The sequence below is a fragment of the Halichoerus grypus genome, chromosome 8 (genome assembly GCF_964656455.1).
Source record: "Halichoerus grypus chromosome 8, mHalGry1.hap1.1, whole genome shotgun sequence".
Lineage (NCBI taxonomy): Eukaryota > Metazoa > Chordata > Mammalia > Carnivora > Phocidae > Halichoerus > Halichoerus grypus.
The window spans coordinates 53293309-53309682 of record NC_135719.1 but is presented as its reverse complement, the minus strand read 5'-3'; the positions used below and the strand labels follow the sequence as shown (position 1 = coordinate 53309682).

Sequence of the window (16374 nt, the reverse complement as noted above, 5' to 3'; positions counted from 1 at the left end):
CTGATCTAAGCCACGCTTAAAAAATGATAACCAATGACACAGTATGGTGGTAAAATCATTATAGCTATTACAGAACTGAAAACATAGAATGTGAAAGTCCCATAAAATACTAATCCATCCTCAAAAGATTGGTTAAGTTTGGGGATGCCTGTGTGGCTCAGTTGGTTAAGTGTCTGCCCCTAGCTCAGGTCATGATCTCAGGGTTGTGGGATGGAGCCCTGAAGTTGGACTCCCTGCTCAGCAGGGAATCTTTTCCTCCCTCTTCCTCTGCTCCTCCCCACTGCGTGCATGCTCTCTCTCTCTCTCAAATAAATAAATAAAATCCTAAAAAAAAAAATCGGTTAAATTTGATGTCTACTCTTTCAGATTTGCATATTATGTGTACGTATCTAAATGGCAATGAGCTTTCCTAAAGCATATAGACCTTCTGTCGTTTAACTGTTTTCAAAATCACTTAACTTTATCTTGGATACTGTTTCATTCTTCTTAGTGATTATATCCCACTTTATTTAAATTATAGAAATCCAAAATAATTTTTATAGTATATGTCAGTTTCACTTAGCTATATTTTATTTCTTTGATATCTACATTTCATTCTTATTAATGATTGTTATTTGAGAAGTACTCTTTGCTTGATTTTATGTATCAAATCACATTCTCTAGTTTATCTGAATAATTTATCCTATGAAAATCTGGTTCTTAAAATCTGCAAGGGAACTGGAAGGTTAGACAATATAAATTTCTTCGATTACAAACTAGATAAAACAAAACACTAAACCTTTCAATGTACTATAAACAAAAACTGTTTGAGCTGTGTGAATTTTCTTCAGTGACTATAAAGTAACATAAGCATAAAATCCTTTAATTTTTGTTTCCAAATAACAGTTTCCGTTCTGTTCAGTTAGCTCTTTGGTGGGGCTCCCGTATTTTCCTATGGCCCTGATTTAAAGACAGAGCACCCAGATTTCCTTACCCAAGGATTTGAAGACATCGGGGCTAGCATATTTCCCATCAAAGTACACGGTGTTGTTCTGAGAGTCGAAGGCACGGCACATTCTGATAAACACCACCTCTAGAGAACCTAAGCGAAGACAGAAATGGTGTGGATTTTCTTATCATGGTGAATATTTATCTATTGTGAAGGCATTAATGTAGGGACCCCCTTCTGATTCAGCACAGTGGGGGCTGTCTACTCTCAGTCACATCAGCTCTCTATATTTAAAGGGGCACAGTTCACTAGCGTAATTTAGGATTTATGCTGAAGCTAACTAAGGCCTGTATTCCTGAAGAGAGACAGGGTTAAAATTACTTCTCTGGCATTCTTCTGTCTTGCAATAGAGTCTCAGGGTTGCCAGGAAAACGTATCAATTCATATTTATTAAAACAAACCAAGAAACCAGGGGTCTTCCTTTGAGTTCCACAAATAACGTTCCTAACAACTTACTGTTACCTCCCGAGGGTCTGGAGTGATAGAAACAAAACACAGGTGATGGTAAGATGGGGGAATGCGGGTGTCCTTCAAATTAATCATTTCACTCAGAGGAGAAGCAAAATGGAGGGAATGTTGCCCGCAGATTGCTCAAAAACCTTTAAAAAGGACTCAGTTTCTGCTAAAAGAAACCCGAGCTATTAACACTGGGGGAGAACTGTTCCCGACACCTTCCTTACCAAGCATTTCTTTAATAGGCGGGCGAAAGCAGGTGAGGAAAAGACCTCAAAATTCACTTGCAAAGCGCATACCTGCTTTGAGAAGCACAATTTGATCATTTTGACACAGTTCCATAAATCCGTCAATGCGTTTGGCAAACTCCACCACGTACTGTATCGCTTCTGTGATTTTGATGGCGCACAACTGCCACATCACCTCCCTCTGCTGCGGAGGAGCAAACGCACGTCAGCACACGCGGTCACCCACCTCCCTCTGCTGCGGAGGAGCAAACGCACGTCAGCACACGCGGTCACCCACCTCCCCAGTACAGGTGTTTCAACTGCCCCTGTTTTGTCAAAGCCTTCCTTGGAAATGGATTCAAAAAAGCTAGAGGGTTAAAAATAAACGTTTGGGTTATAATGATTGCTTCCAAGTCCCTTTCTCATCTCCTCTGATTCCTCCGTTACCATTTTGGTGGCAGGGACGGGGGAAGATGTCATGAGCAGGTGAAAACATGAGTCAGAAAACCAACACATGCCACCGCTTTACCCGTGGGCCTTGGAGAGCAGCAAAGTAGGATCTTCTTTTGAGCCATTATTTTACCTTGGGGAATTTAACACCACTTTCCTGGGGATAAGGAAGAGAAGGGGAGTCAATTACATTTATTGTGCACCTGCTTCAAGCTAGATGCTGTATGACATCCTTGTCTTTTTTCATTTTCCTGTTTTCCATAAATGGACACAAATTCTCTTAGAGGTTTCAGAGCTAGGAGGTGTTGGAGCTGGGATGCAAATCCCAGCATTTCTGACTCTGAACCCCATCTCACATGCCTGGCTGTTTCTTACTGCTTTCTGGTTTCCCTTTCTAACAACACTGGCTGGCTGCTGGTGTTACCTGTTATCTCAAAGGCAAATAAAGTGATGCGTTGCTCTTCCCCAACCTGTCTTGTTTAATTGCTTTTATATACCCACTCTTTAATTTAGTTATAGGGGGACACGGATCTGTTACATTGCTCACTTGTTCCCCCAAGCTTACTTTAAGACTGTTCCACCAATATGATGGGGTGAAGGAATGAATTTAGGAGCCAGGAGTCATGGTCTGGTCCTGATATTTTCACTCTCCTGCCAGACGCCAAGGGATGCTAATTTCCTCATATGTAAAATGAAGGGGAGGATTAGTCTGCATAATCTCTGTCGCCCTTCCTAGCCTACATCTTTATAATTATTGGGGAAAACCACAGCATTTCCCTTTACCAAGGCAGAACGGGTAATTGTAACTTCCCCTTCTCCAGCCCTGCCCTCCCATTCTGGCGGCTTGTTGATCAGCGTGTAAAGAAAAAGGCAAGTAGCAGCACCCTTTGTCAGCCTCGCATTGCTAGGTTCAGACTGGAGTTATGATAATAGCTTCCAAACCTTTTTCTGTACACACTCTCTGAACCTCTGGAAACAGGAGGCTGAGATTATTTTACATTCAACTTCCAGACCTTGAAATCTGCCAGCGTGAAATCAGGACAACTCTCAATTCATTCAGGCTTTGGACACTGCTTCCTCCAGCCCCCATTGCCAAGTGATAGGAGATACGTGTATATAGTCACAGGCACAAGAGAATTTGTTTGTTACTGTATTGCTGGAATTTCACACACTTGCAGCTCAGTAAGACAAAGCCCCAAGTATATGATCATCTCTAGAAGAAAGATTTTAAACAGAAATCTGATATCTGATGAAAGACATTCATTCTCTATTCTGTTTGTATTCTTCGACAGATGTCCTGCATAAACACCCTTCCCACTGTTGCCTCAATCCTGGGTAAAAATCTTCAGAGTATGTACCTTGTTTTGGTAGCTCTCGATCTCCTCCTGCAGAAAGGTCTGCCACGTTATCTGCTGGAGCTCTTCTCTCAAGTATTGGCAAGTTTCCAGGTGTGATTTAGATATATTCTGTGCAAGGTGTTCTAAGGAGAAAACAGGAGGTCATAAACATGAAAAGCCAAGCTCTTCTCTGAATAATCAGGGTTTTCCCTGCTTAATCTCTGGTTTAAAAAGTAACAAGTACAAAGAAACATGCTGAACCAGTTTTAATTATCTTTACATTTTTAAATAAGCAATTTGGAACTATTCTGTATTTTGGCACATGAAGATGAAGGACAGGCAAAGCCAATACTTAGAATTAAGTCTTGGTGACTTCAAAGACCCTCCTGACCTTGACCTTCTTCTGTGGCTTTACACCAATGTGTGGGAATGAACAATTATTAGCCTGGGCAGGTGTGAAATGACCAACGCAGCCTCTTCTTGGCATTTTGATGAAGACACATCTGCTGCGTACATTGACTTGGGGAGGATTACTCTTGAAAACTTAGGAAATGGCATGCTTTTGTGAAAACAACTACTTATTTATTTTTCCAGCAAATAGCACAAGAAGCATTACTGAGGGCCTACTATGTCACTATATATAGGGTGGTGGTTAAGAGATTGACTCTGGCACCATACGGCCTGTGTTTGAAACTCAGCTCTTGTACGTACTAGCTGTATCATCTTGGGTAAGTTACTCAACCTCTCTGTGCTTTGGTTTCCTCATTTGCAAAATGAGGAAAACAGTATCTACTTCATAGGGCTTGTGAGAATTAAATGAGTTGAGCACTTAGAACAGGGAGGGTTACCTAGTATGCACTACATAAACATTTGTTCTTATTATACTGGAGTGTAGGTGGTTTGAGGATATTAAAACAAATAGATGCCAAAGAAGTTTCTCTAGGAACTTATAATCTGGTGAACATGTATGGACATGTTGAAAGGACAATTCAAGACATTAGACAATAATGCATCAAGTTGAATTGTATCAGAAGAGAAAAAGAGAGAGAGAGAGAGAACGGGCCCTGTCATGGAAGGGAGAGATGAGGGGAATTAGAGGATGCTTTTTGGCAGGAGAGGAACATTTGAAGTGGACCCTGAAGGAAGGGGAGGATTTGGCAGGCAGAGGCCAGCAGTGTGAAGAGGTGAGCCAGTACCACATTCGAGGGATGACAGATGAAGGAGCAAATAATGGCATTTACAGGGCACGGGCAGATGTGATAAAGTGCTAGTATCAAGACAGAAACATGAGTAGGTCAGAGTCCACATTCTGGAGAATCTCGAATATTAGGATTAAGGGTTTGGACCTGCTTAACGAAAGGAGTCGGTGGAATTCTCCAGGGGAGCTGACACGCGGAAGGCTGTACCAGGGAAACAGAACAAGCAGTCTTGTGATCGGTGAATCGGAGCAGAGGCCGGTGCTGGAGGCACCAATGAAAGGCTGCTGCAAGCCACATGGGCGGGACTAAGCGCTTGGGGTAGGTTGGTGATAAACGTCATGGCAGGGAAGGACGATGGAAGTATTTTAAGGGAACTGACAAGATTCCATAAATATGAAACCATACCCCAAAGGGATCTCCTTCCAGGGTCTTGATATACCAGGAAAGCCTTTTCAAAGAATGGTAGTAAGAGGGTCTGTTTGGAAATTTGTCACTGCTTTCAGCAAACAGAATCAGACTTGTTTGTGTGAAAACAGAGTGGGTTCACCTAAATGAAGCTTAAACAAGAGTCTCCCTAGAGACACTGAAACACAATAAATCTTAACAGCCCTATTTGGCAACACACAGACATGAACATAACATAAATAAATACCAGGAAAATAAAGCGTAAACAGAAGGGAAAAAAATAAAGGAAAGAAACAGAGACAATGACCGTAAGAGGGAGAAGCCAGTAATTTATGTGTCTTAGAATCAGTGATGCTTGTGAAGGGAAGAGGGGAGTAAAGACAAAAACAATGAGTCAGAAACAAGAAAAAAAAATTTGTATATAGTAAACTAATTTTTGCAGATATGAAAAAAATGAAGATGAAGTATTTGCAGGGAAGCTGGGGGAATCCTGTGAAGTGATGAATGGGAAGAGGCTCATAGTATTCCCTTCCAGATCATGTTTCTTTTCCTGTTAATATGGGTCAGCATCCTGCTTTACCTCACCCTAAAAATTGTTCCCACCCATCCCTACCTATTTGAGCCCAGCATTCGGAAGTCAGACAAGGAATGGCGTAATGTACATGTCGAACCAGTAGAGGGCAGTGGCTGCATTCTCACCAACTGCCTTTACAATTCACAGTTGATTTGGCAAGTGTTAAGATTTCAGACACTTTACTATTTTTAAATCTCCATTTCAGCAAAGGACAATACGGTCAGACTGAGTAAAAGTTAAGTTAGTGTGGTCTCTTAGAGAAACACTCTGGAATAGTGAAATACCGTGCAACTAGGAGTTAGGAGACCTGGTTTCTGGTTTGCACTCAGCAGATAAACTCACTTTGTGATGGACAAATCAGTTCACCTTCTCAACCATGATTGTTTCTTCAACATGGCTAAGGTCTAGGTACTTCAGATGGAAAATCCTGACTTCTGAGTTAGTCACAGATTTTCACAATGGAAAGGACCTTTGGACATCTCCTGGTCCGACCTCTCCTCAGTTTACAGATAATAACACCATTAATAATGATGATAATATTTAATAGCATTTACTATGTGCTAGCCCCATATAACTTATATATACACATATATTCTGAATATGTATATTTTCTTCATCTTCATAACAATCGTAGGAGGAAAGCACTGGTTTTATCTCCCTTTTACAGATGATGAAACCAAGTGAGGTTAAGTGACTTTTCCAAGGTATCATAGCAGACAAGTGGCAAGTGATTCAAACATACATAATTTGGGGCCAGTCTGTGCTTAATCATTATATTCTGTAAGTAGGGAAACTGAAGCTTGCAAGGTACATGACTTACAATGGGTTGTACAACCTATAGCAAACCTAGGACCACAAAACATATAAGCTGACTTCTTGACTAGTGCTTTGTCCAATAATCAGGTGACTCTTCTGCACAAAGCTTTAGTTTTCAATTATAGTGACACACGCAGTTTTTTTTTTTTTTTAAGTGAACCTAGGTTGTTTATCTGGAATGTATAATTCAGGTACTAATTGTATGTACCTCAAGGGCAAAATCTCCTAGCCAGGAATGCAGATGTATTTCCACTAAAAGTAACAGATTGTAGACACTATTATTGAAAGAGAAAATTGAGGTTAGGATATGTCAATTTACAATTTATTTTCCAACTGTATAACTGGTTTCATTGGTTTAAAATCTGATGACAAAATTTTGCCTAAAATGAAGTCAAGGGTGTTAGTTAAAAAGATAGTAATACTGGAATCACTATATTGTACACCTGAAACTAATAAAACTCTGTATGTTAACTATACTGGAATTGGAAAAAAAAAAAAAAAAAGATAGCAGGATTTGAGGCCCCAAAGGAAATATCAGGGAACCCCAGATAGCTTTGAAGAAGGAACAGCAATGTCTTTGGCCACTTCTATATTGCTCAGCTCCTCCAAATATTTTGTACAGGTAAATGGGAAAGAAAATTAGAACCCAATTATATTCTTTTCAGACAAATTCTTATTTAGTTTTGGGTTTGGGACTAATCCTAGTGATGAGTTAATTTTACTGATCCTGGAAAATGCCACAAGACACGTGAAAAGCCCCCAATTTAGGAGAGCATGGAGAACATTTGAGGGCACAGGGCTCCCAGACTGTAGTGGGAGGTAACAGTTGTGGAAGACACTGACCGGGGGGCCCAGGGGGCACTGGTTTTGCCATTTCAGGCCCCACTCAGGTATTAGTGCACATTTAGCCGAAGGGCCATATTTAAGGGCAACACTTTGGCTAAGCCCCATGGATTTATTTTAGGGCTGAACGTTTGACAAGCAAACAGGACAGGTTTGCTAGTATTTATAAGGTGGAAGCAAACTGAAAGTGAGCCAGGTCATTTTTCATGATATCATGTCAGCTTTCAATCAAATCCTTATTCATTTCTGAAAATTTTACTTTCATTACAGTTCTGCTTAAGTCGCAGCCAACCAAGATTTCACGACAAAAACGGAAGGTTTTTGTTCTAGTTCAAGAAAAAAATATCAAACCTACCTCTGCTCAGCTTGGCTTCTAGTTCAGAGGTTCCTCTGTTAATCAAAAGAGCTGCAATCCACCTTTAATGCTGTTCAGTGGTTAAAGACCACGCTTAAAATGTCCCTGCTCTTGAGGATTTAAATTTAGACCCATAAAAAGGTGCTTGTGTAAAAACCGTAAAGAACATTCAATTTGTTCTATTTGGAGAAAGATTTTACTGGAAATATAAATTTCACTTAAAAATGTTTTATGGGGTACAGAGGTGGAGAAACCATCTAAAGAACACAACCGTTATTTCTGTGAACTAAGGATGTGTGTGCTCAAGTCAGAACCTGCTGGGTCTTTTCCATCTGAAGTCTTCATTCTCTCCTCGTGTTAAGTTAGTCACCTCCACAGCGACTAATTGAAATATCCCAAAGGACTATAACCTTGTGTGAGGAGTCACGGGGAGGAGCACATCAAATTCTAAAACTGCAAACTTTCTTATCCAAGTTTCGCTAATAATAGTGTTGTACCTAAAAATCGATGAAATGTTACAACAGGGGTTGTTAACACCACTTCCTCGAAATGGCAAGTCTTCCAGCGTCTGTGTTTTCAACATTTCTAGGTCACACCTCCCAAAAAGCAACAATGTCACACAGGATTAAGGAGATGACAAGTTTGTTTGTTTTTGCATGGTGAGTTTTCTATGAAATATATCAGTTTTGTCCCCAATATCCATCACCAAACCATTTTGGCAAATAAAGACGCCAATTTCCCTTTAACATTCATAGAATACCCCAGGGCTGCAAAACCTAGATGCCTACAGGAGCTGGGCAGCGATATAAAATGGGAAAACATGTCAAGGTGTTAGGACCTTACTGGTACCAACTGGTTGTTGCCAGTCACCAATGCTGGCCCAGTATAACTAGGTCATTTTCTCCCCTCTCACAAGAAGCTGAAAAATCCGAACTTTGAGGCAGGATTGTCTAGGTTTAAAACTTTAGCAACCAGTTCAAAAATTTTTAAAACTCTGCGCAGGTCAAAAAAAAAAAATGTGTATGGCCCAGGCAGTGTGTGGGCTTCCATTTTTATGACTTCAGGTGTAAAGCAACACCTGGATCATAACTAAAGGAAATGATGAACAGAGTTAATGGGGCCACCCCCCGAGTTTACAGTTTCTGTGGCATTTAAAGACAGCTTCAAGTTCATGCTGCCCCATCTCTGATACGGACAGGTCAACATGTTTTCTGGATATGTGAGGGGAAACAGTGGACGATCAAAAACAAGGGGGCAGGGTGGAACTTCGAAGGGGTCCAAATGGTAGAGGTGAAATTGCTCTCCTAGTATCATTTTGAGAACATAACTCATTAGGGGAAAGTCAAACACCCCCCATTTACTTGAAAGGGCAGGAGTGACGCGTCGCAACGGACACATGGAGGCCATTACCTAATTCTGCCATGGACACAGTTGGGGAAGTCTCTCCGTTGGTGAATGAACAGTAGGGAAAGAAGCCTGATGCTGGTGTGTAGTCACATATTGGTTCTGGTTTGATTCCATTGATATCAAGACCTGACTGGTCTGGGGAAGGCTGTATGTCCAGGTAGAAGCTGCTGACGGCCGAGTCTGCCTTGCTGCCCTCCGGGGTGTGCCCGTCGATGTAGCTGCTGAGGTCCTCATGAAGCTCGGTGAGCCCGTTGGCCGAGATGCTGTAGGTGGGAGTCAGCGGCTCAGCTTCTCCAGGCTGCTGTGGGGGGTCTCGCTGCTGCTGCTGCATCCGATGTTTTTGTACTTCTGCGTACAAGCTGTCTCTTTGCTTTTTTGACATCCGGCCAAATTTTACAGCTGGAAGAGAAAAGCCAGACCACACCATAGACAATATGCTTCTCTTTGTTATTCTCTCCAGCATGCGTTGGGGGTTCCTTTTAAGTCTCAGACAATCTCCATCAAAAACCACATCGCCACAAAAATAAGGACATGATCCAGAGGTGAAAACGGTCCCACCCCACACAGGCTTGCTCCACATCCCAGAGGAGCTACGTTTCAGAAACAGACCTGGGACTGGTGGAAGGGCAATGACCACGTCTGTCCTCCTGCTGTCACATAACCCGACGCTCAGTGGGAACCGCTCATGTGTGACTTGATAGGCTTGCTCATTCTCCGCCCATGCCGCTTGCCTCGACCACCTCTTTCTCTTCCCAGGGTTCAGACTGATGTGCAGGGATGCAGACTCACAGGGGTACATCGAGGCACAAGCAGCCGAACCTTAACTTTTATTCATTCATTTATTCCTTCCCAATCAAACAGCTGAAGCTGGGGCTTTGCTGTGAGACCTCAACAATGAGGCTTCTTTGCAATTCCCTGACTTATATCTCTGAGTCTACCTGACCTAAGAAGCCCCCTCTCCTCCTCCTGGGTCACGGTGACCCCCGCGGAACCCTTGGGCCCACCTTTAAGTGACCTCTGCTCTTCTCATTTACCCTCAAGTAAAAATAGTATCAGAATTTTGGGAAGGGCAAACACTGTGTAAGATCCCTGTTGGGCAAATTTGTGTTTGCAATGTTTCTCCCTGGGATGTGTCCCCATATTTAAAGTGGAACAATGAGTGTAGTATCTTTCCTGTTCATTCAGAATCCCAAATGATCTCTCCTAAAACACCGGATAATTGATAAAAGAACCTTATGATTTCCTGGTCTGAACTCTCCCACAAACCCATTTTCTCTCAGCCCGATTCTGTGTATGCAGAGAAAGCCTCTGCTGGAGGGACTAAGACCTCCTAACTGATTGTGGTTACACTGATACCTGACCGGGTGGATGAAGTCAGCCATTTGACCGTCATTATAATTCTATGAGTCTAGGGGCAGGAGGCAAGAGAGATGGAAGTGAAGTTGGGAACCAGGGACAACCACCTGGGTCAGCTGGCAGATTTGTTTCCTGCCAAGGAGGACGTGCTGTCCCTTCACACACAGGAAACAAGTGAGTGGGATCCGGGTCAATTTCCAGTTTCCATGGCTCAGGTAACAAACTTGGGGCTGGTTAGGCAGCAATCAGGCTGCTCTGAGCTCTGGGTTTCAGGCCTGTCACTGAAGCCCCGACATTCACATCAAGCCCATAACATGTGTTGCTACCTCTGTGCAAAATTTCCAAGAGGTATACTGAAGGTATATGTATTTTTTTCTTTTAAAGAATACTCCAGAACACCCAGAGGGATTAATAACCATAGGTGAGACTCATTCTGCTGTGACTCTGAACTGTGTTTTAACTTTTGCCTTAATATTAACAAGAGTAATTATACTATCCTCCAAGTGAAACGAAAGGATCAGTTCTTGAGAAAATGCACACACGACTTGTGATCTTAGCTTACAAGTTCACAAGAGCTTATGCTTGACCTTGTTAGTTTAGTGTCACTGAAAGGTGAAATCTGCAGAGCTGCATGTCACAGGAATTTCTGTGTATATAAGTTCTGTGACTTGCATCTTCCAATGTCCCAAACTTTATTTTTGTGCCTGTGTATTCTTAGTGGCCATCCTGTGCATCGCTACCGACGTACACCGTAACTCGTGCCTGGGCTGGTCTGCAGGCCCCAAGAACGTCTGATTATGGGGAAGGCAGGCTTTCTGAACGCCTGCCCAGCATTCTGAAATATTTTCCACAGGCTGGAATTCCACTGGAAGAGATGTTTCCTTCAAGGGGATCTCTTAAGAGAGCCAGCCAGCCTGTATGTTCGTAAAAGTCCTTAAAATGTATCCGCTATACTTTCTGCCCAGTTTCCTTGTATAAGAATAACTGTCTTGAAATCTGGTGTTGATTATTCAATGCACTTAAGATAGTGTTCCAGGAAGATCTTGAAATGTTTTGCAGCTGAGTGATAGATGGCCTCTATTTCTTAAAACAGCTTCTTTTAAGGAAAAGAACATTTGTCATTGAGCCATGCTTTGCCCTGTTTTCACACATTCTGTATGTACAAATACATGACTTTTTCTTTTGTTTTGAGACATATTTTGCTTTGCCATTTGATTTCTTATTTGGTCTACTGCTTGTGCAGTAGTGTGTTGTATAGTTTTTACATATTAAATATTTAATATTTACATTGTAGATTTTCCAGCTTTGTTTTATTGTTGATCTTTAGTTTTGTACCATTGTGGTTGGAAAATATACTTGGTGTGACTTAAATTTGTGATATTTGTTATGTCTCTTTTTATGTGACTTAACCAGGGGATTCTTCTGTGTGTACTTGAAGAAAATGTGTATTCTACTTTTCTTGGATGGAACGTCTTAACGTATATCCAATAGAACCATGTATTCTGAAGCATGCCTTAAGTAAAAAATGTTCTTGTTGGAAAAAGAAGTAATAACTTTAACTGAGGGTACTCTTTTAAAATAAAGCATATCAGGACGCCTGGGTGGCTCAGTCATTAAGCATCTGCCTTCAGCTCAGGTCATGATCCCAGGGTCCTGGGATCGAGCCCCGCGTCGGGCTCCCTGCTCCACGGGGAGCCTGCTTCTCCCTCTCCCACTCCCCCTGCTTGTGTTCCCTCTCTTGCTGTGTCTCTCTCCGTCAAATAAATAAATAAAATCTTAAAAAATAAATAAATAAATAAAATAAAGCATATCAGAGAGGAGGGGGGTCGGGGGATGGGTGAAATAGCTGATGGGGATTAAGGAGTGTATGGAAATGTTAAATCACCATATTATACACCTGAAATTAATATAACACCGTATGTTTAACTACACTGGAATTAAAATTTAAAAACTTAATTAAAAGTTTTTAAAAAACCCCAAATATATGACTTTGATTTGTGATTCAAAATATCCAGTTAATATAAAAGCTAATTCATTCCAACTGCCAATAAGCTTTACTAGTTAGTGTAAAGCACTAGCAATTAGCCTTAACCATTAGCTCTGGCTTGTGCTTCTTACTGGGGAAAATGCCTATAAGAGGAATATTTATTAAGGCCCTCAGACGACATGTACCTTCAATCACCTTCAATCAGGTCAACAACCTGTAATGTCTTGAATGTCTAAAATCGGAAGGTGTTCTGACCACACAGATGCTTCTCCTCCATGCCACCCTCACCCCCAGCGGACCCCCAGTGGATTACGGAGGAGGAAGTAACCGGTTTCGTGGCACCCACAAGGCCTCCAAAGGAGGTGGGGTCGAGTGGGGGAGGGGCAGATCTGGGTCCAGGGCTCAGAAGGCCCCTTCACAAGCCCATGCTACTGTACAACTCAAACTATGAGTGCTCACCATCTCGAGACATCCCTACGGCAAGGCATTTCTGTAATCGACAGTGTTGGCAGCGGTTTCTACTGGTTCGATCAATCAAACAGTTCTTCTGACGAGGACAGGAGTAGGTGGCATTGCTTTGCTGACTTCTCCTGAAAAAGCCCTGTGATTCAGTTATAAAACAGAAAACAGGTTAGTGTCAGTTTGAGCCGTAGGATACTGAAGACAGTATACTAAGCACTGAGCGGCATTAATGCTTAATGGAGAATTAAAAGTTATAGTAGATCATCCAGGAGACCATTAATGACATTAAAGTCACTTCTTTTTCTTGGGTAAAATTGATCCCTAGAGCCTAATCCCTTGTCCCTTACACATGTGAAACTTTAACTCCAATAGATGGCTGCCTATGTGATCAGGCCCTGTTCTTGACTTCTGATGACCAAACCATGTGCTTGATGGATCGGTACAAAGGCACTTATCTTTAACCTTTATCTCCAAAATATTTTTAGTGGAATAAACACAAAACAGTTCTCTGAGATGTCCAGAGATATGGAAAATGCTGTCTCATTGTAACTCATGGTAGCTGCAATCCTGCTATCCTGGATTATTTCTGCTAGCCCACTGAACTCTACCACACTCCAGGCATCTTGCATTCCCTAAGAAAGAATCTCCTGCCCTAAGAACTTAAATGACACTTGGATTGATTATCTTGGCAGAGAAGTCAGAATGGGAATACTCCTCAACCCTTGAGAGTTTGGAAATACCAGGTATTCAGAATCATGGCCTTTATTTAACAAAGCCAATCCCATGTTCATTGAGTTCCATTTACTTGCCTTTTTAAAAAAAATTAAGATTTATTTATTTATTTGAGAGAAAGAGAGAGTGAGCAAGCATGAGTGGGAGGAGCAGAGGGAGAGGGAGAGAGAATCTCAAGCAGACTCCCTGCTGAACATGGAGTCCGACTCGGGGCTCGATCCCAGGACCCATGAGATCATGACCTGAGCTGAGACCAAGAGTCTGATGCTCAACCAACTGAGCCATCCAGGCGCCCCTCCACGTACTTGTTAAGCACTGTTTTGGAAATGAGAGGGTGTGCAAAGATGCCTAAGGAGCTACTGACTTCAAGAATTTAATTTATTCATCCACTTATTCATTCATTCACTCTTGCTAATTTCTTGAGCTGGATCCTTACTACATCATTAATTTTCTGTGTTCATTCTTTTCCGAAAGCTGCACATTTTCCTTTTGGTTACCTTTTAGAATAAGTTTTGCTATGTAGTATTTGCATTACCATTCATTTGAAAACATGCTCTAATTTTCAACAGATTTCTTCTTTAATACATTATTTAGAAGCACATTTCTTAATTTCTAAACATACGGGGGGGTTGATTGTCTCTTTATTGTTGACTTATCTCTTAGTGGTTTTGCAAGCTAGGAAGGTACTGAAGAAAAGGAAGGTAACCAAAGTCCTTTCCATGATGCAGAGCCATGAAGGGTACAAAAGAGCATCATTATCTTCAAATCCTTAATGGTAAAGATACATGACCCCAGTAAAGGGGACACCAGTGGAGAGAGGAGAAGCAAAGTCCTGAAGAACTGACAGAGTAGCAGGCACACTGACAAAGGTACTTTCTCACCAAAAGATTTTTCTGGAGGTCAACTTGGCAGTTGTATCAAAATCCTTAAAAATATGTCTATTTATTGAATCAATAATTATCCTTTAGGGAATATATTTTAAAGGAATATAAGAATATAAAGACTTATCTATAAGGATGTTCATCATAAGCACGGTCTGAAATATAAAAATAATTTGGAAAGATGCTAAATGTCCTACATTAATGAGTTGCAAGAGTCATATTGGATATCCATATATTCCGAAACCAGTAAAATGGTATTTCAGAAATATAATTATTGACATAAAAAGGTGATAAAAATAAACATCTTTCTGTTTATCTGTGCTTTCTGATTTTTCTACAGTATGCAGGTGGAAAGGAATGTGAATTATATGGGAAGAGCAATCTAGTATATCTGCTTTCTTTTGTGAAGAGTTGGTGACTGTGGGTTAAGTCAATGGTAATGATGGATATGACATCAGTTTCCACCTCTTTGTTTTGGAAGCCAATCTAGAATGGGAGGGGCAGGGCACTGACCTGTCATACACTCTTGGCTGTCTGCTGAACTACTCACTAGCCTAAACATGGGCAGGGCTGGGGGCCCAGGGTCTCCGACTGTGTGATGTGCTTTGAACCTCCCTTATATTAAGTCTGGCCTCTTCTGTGAAGCAATCTCACTTTTCTCAAAATATCTAAAGCTGTGGGCTTTTTGTTTGTTTGCTGTGTTTTTTCCTCTATGAAAAGGAAGTGAGAAGAAGTAAAGCTTTCTTTGGAGCTTAATGAAGAGAATTCAAGAAAATAAAAATGGTAACAGAGGCAGATAATCCTTAGAAAGAGATACGAAGAGGTCATGGGTCTAGGTATTCAGTTTGTCTGAGATACATAATCCTATCAAAGCTGAAAGGTGTCTATTTCTTGAGACTCTACCTTTCTTCAGACCCTCCGTGTTTGCTATCACCACAGGTGCCTAGGATCAGGAATTCCTTGCTTTTCCTTTAGTTGAGGCTGAATTTTGCTTGCTTCACAATGAACCTGCTCCATTTTGTTCTAGGATTATCAAATATGGGGAATGTCTGAGTGATCTCTTCTTTTTTTTTTTTTTTTTAAAGATTTTATTATTTATTTGACAGAGAGAGACACAGCGAGAGAGGGAACACAAGCAGGGGGAGTGGGAGAAGGAGAAGCAGGCTTCCCACGGAGCAGGGAGCCCGATGCGGGGCTAGATCCCAGGACCCTGGGATCATGACCCGAGCCGAAGGCAGACGCTTAACGACTGAGCCACCCAGGCGCCCCTGAGTGATCTCTTCTTATTTGAATGGACTGCCAGGCTATCTCCCGACCCCTCACCTGTAGACCAAATCACAGCATTTGTCACCTTGCCTCCTAGGTTCTCTCCCCCCATTAAGAATTTCTTCTCAGGGGCACCTGGGTGGCTCAGTCGTTAAGCGTCTGCCTTCGGCTCAGGTCATGATCCCAGGGTCCTGGGATCGAGCCCCGCATCGGGCTCCCTGCTCGGCAGGAAGCCTGCTTCTACCCCTTCCACTCCCCCTGCTTCTGTTCCTGCTCTCGCTATCTCTCTCTCTGTATCAAATAAATAAATAAAATCTTAAAAAAAAAAAAAAAAAAGAATTTCTTCTCAGAATCCTCTCCGGTTTCTCCACTTCCTTCAAAAATACAAAATCCAGAACTAGATACAGCTCTTGAATAATGGCTGGGTCATTAACAAAAAAGATGCTACTTTCTAGTTTCCACTTATTAAACGCCAATTAACATCAACCATCACTAACGAGTTCCAGGACGCTGGCATAGAAGCCATATAAAATCATCAGTTTAGAGATGCCTGGGTGGCTCAGTCAGTTAAGCGTCTGCCTTTGGCTCAGGTCATGATCCCAGGGTCCTGGGATCGAGTCCCACATCGGGCTCCTT

General features: G+C 41.8%; 1 protein-coding gene across 2 annotated transcripts in view; it reads right to left on the bottom strand.

Moving 5' to 3' along the window:
• RORA (RAR related orphan receptor A) overlaps positions 1 to 16374 on the bottom strand; it is a 703983-nt gene that overhangs the window by 12705 nt on the left and 674904 nt on the right. For both annotated transcript variants that reach the window (XM_078079267.1, XM_078079268.1), the window contains 5 exons: positions 12857 to 12998; positions 9058 to 9453; positions 3477 to 3598; positions 1741 to 1873; positions 974 to 1081 (listed from right to left, as the gene is read on the bottom strand). In XM_078079267.1, the coding sequence (XP_077935393.1) occupies positions 974 to 1081; positions 1741 to 1873; positions 3477 to 3598; positions 9058 to 9453; positions 12857 to 12998 (901 nt within the window). The remainder of the gene's footprint in view (positions 1 to 973; positions 1082 to 1740; positions 1874 to 3476; positions 3599 to 9057; positions 9454 to 12856; positions 12999 to 16374) is intronic.